The sequence below is a fragment of the Polistes canadensis genome, unplaced genomic scaffold (assembly GCF_001313835.1).
Source record: "Polistes canadensis isolate GaletaPanama2010 unplaced genomic scaffold, ASM131383v1 scaffold_4, whole genome shotgun sequence".
Classification (NCBI taxonomy): domain Eukaryota; kingdom Metazoa; phylum Arthropoda; class Insecta; order Hymenoptera; family Vespidae; genus Polistes; species Polistes canadensis.
This window is the reverse complement of record NW_014569551.1, coordinates 1794780-1796386: the sequence shown is the minus strand read 5'-3', so window position 1 is coordinate 1796386 and position 1607 is coordinate 1794780. Positions and strand designations below refer to the sequence as shown.

Here is a 1607-nt window from a genome sequence, read left to right as displayed (position 1 = left end):
TTTTTTTTTTTCTAACAACAGGTATTTTCGAATAAAACTCTTCGATCGAATTTTTTAAATGAATTTTTAGTCGAACACACGTTGTCAATATTAAAGGGTTTTTCATACGCAACCAATTGCGCAAAATATCGCGGCGATTCCGATATAGTTGCTGAATATTTCGAATCGCAATTTCCTCAGGTAACGTTATATGGTTGTAATTGTTTATTTTGATTATAAATATATCCACAGAATCGGAACGATTCTTATTTCGCACGATTTTTTTTCCCCTACTCCTAACCCTCCCTCCTCCCTCCTCCCGCTACCCACCCCTAGCAAGATATAATCTTCTTTTATTATTTGTTATTTTTTTTCCTCCTCCTCCTCCTTCTCTTATTTTTCTGCTGTCTCTACTATTGGTGGTGGTGGTGGTGGTAGCTGAAGGCTCGTTTAAAATGCAATAATTGTGTTTACCGCGAATAAAAATAGGTATTCTCGAGAAAGACATACAGTTTATGGAAAGCCATATTGGTGGACACGGTTAACATATTAAGTACGTTCTCATGGAATTTCGTCGATCTTTTTTTAATTCTCGTAAGCATGGCACTGGCGGATCAATTTCAACAATTGAACAGTCGTCTTAATTCCGTCAAAGGAAAGGTATAATAATTATTTCGTATAAACCAATTTTTCTCTTTTCTTTTTCTAAAAATTCTATTTCTTTTCTTTTTCCAAAGACTATGCCGGATTGGTGGTGGGCCGAGGCTAGGAACGATTACAATCATTTGGCTGGTTTAACTAGAAGAGTTGATTCTCATATATCAACTATAGTATTTCTATCATTCGCCACCGATTTGTATTTCATTTGCATCCAACTGCTGTTCTCATTCAAGTAAACAAAATATTCACAATTATCATTTTCTTATTACTATGATACTTTTGTTATAATATTACGATTAATCGTCTTTTAAAATATCAAATACACAATTATCTCTTTACACCCTCCGTATAGAACCTAAAAAGCTAATAATATTAAAATAATTTGTGATTTGTTTCAAATGACATAAAACAATAATACAAAAACGAAAATAAAACGAAAAAGTTTACAACGAAGTCACATACAGAAGATTTACTTTTGTTTCTCGTTTGGATTTCTGCTAACAAGAACTACGGCAGTTTCGTTGTATGCGGCATCCGTTCATGATGAATCACGATTACCAGCACCTATACTTTACAGTGTTTCCAGTGCCAGTTATTCAACAGAGGTAAAATCCAATATATATATTATTAATATTTATTATTAAAATAATTATTTTTATATAATATATATTATATATTAATTTTCGTAATAATTTCAAATACAAAAAAAATACTTTATCTCAACAGCTAGTTTAGTTTTTTATGGGACATCATTGATAGCATCGTTGTTGTTCATGAAACTAGCCAAATTGTGGCCATGCTTAGCATTGACATGGGAAAAACTCGAACGTGAATTTATGTTCAGACATCGTAAAGTTTCTCGCATAAGTCTTGCTGGAAGATTTAAATTGATCACAGCTATTGTCATGATCCTGGCATTGAGTAAGTACTTATAATCTGTTTTCTTTCTTTTATTTCTTTTTTTTTTT

The 1607-nt window shown here is 32.0% G+C and overlaps 1 protein-coding gene across 1 annotated transcript in view; it reads left to right on the top strand.

Moving 5' to 3' along the window:
• The window catches only part of LOC106787105 (gustatory receptor for sugar taste 64f-like), a 3050-nt gene extending 1607 nt beyond the window's left edge, over positions 1–1443 (top strand). The window contains exons 3-7 of the mRNA XM_014749182.1: positions 71–180; positions 469–639; positions 717–871; positions 1082–1244; positions 1423–1443. Of these exons, the coding sequence (XP_014604668.1) occupies positions 71–180; positions 469–639; positions 717–871; positions 1082–1244; positions 1423–1443 (620 nt within the window). The remainder of the gene's footprint in view (positions 1–70; positions 181–468; positions 640–716; positions 872–1081; positions 1245–1422) is intronic.
• The last annotated feature ends 164 nt before the right edge of the window (positions 1444–1607 follow it).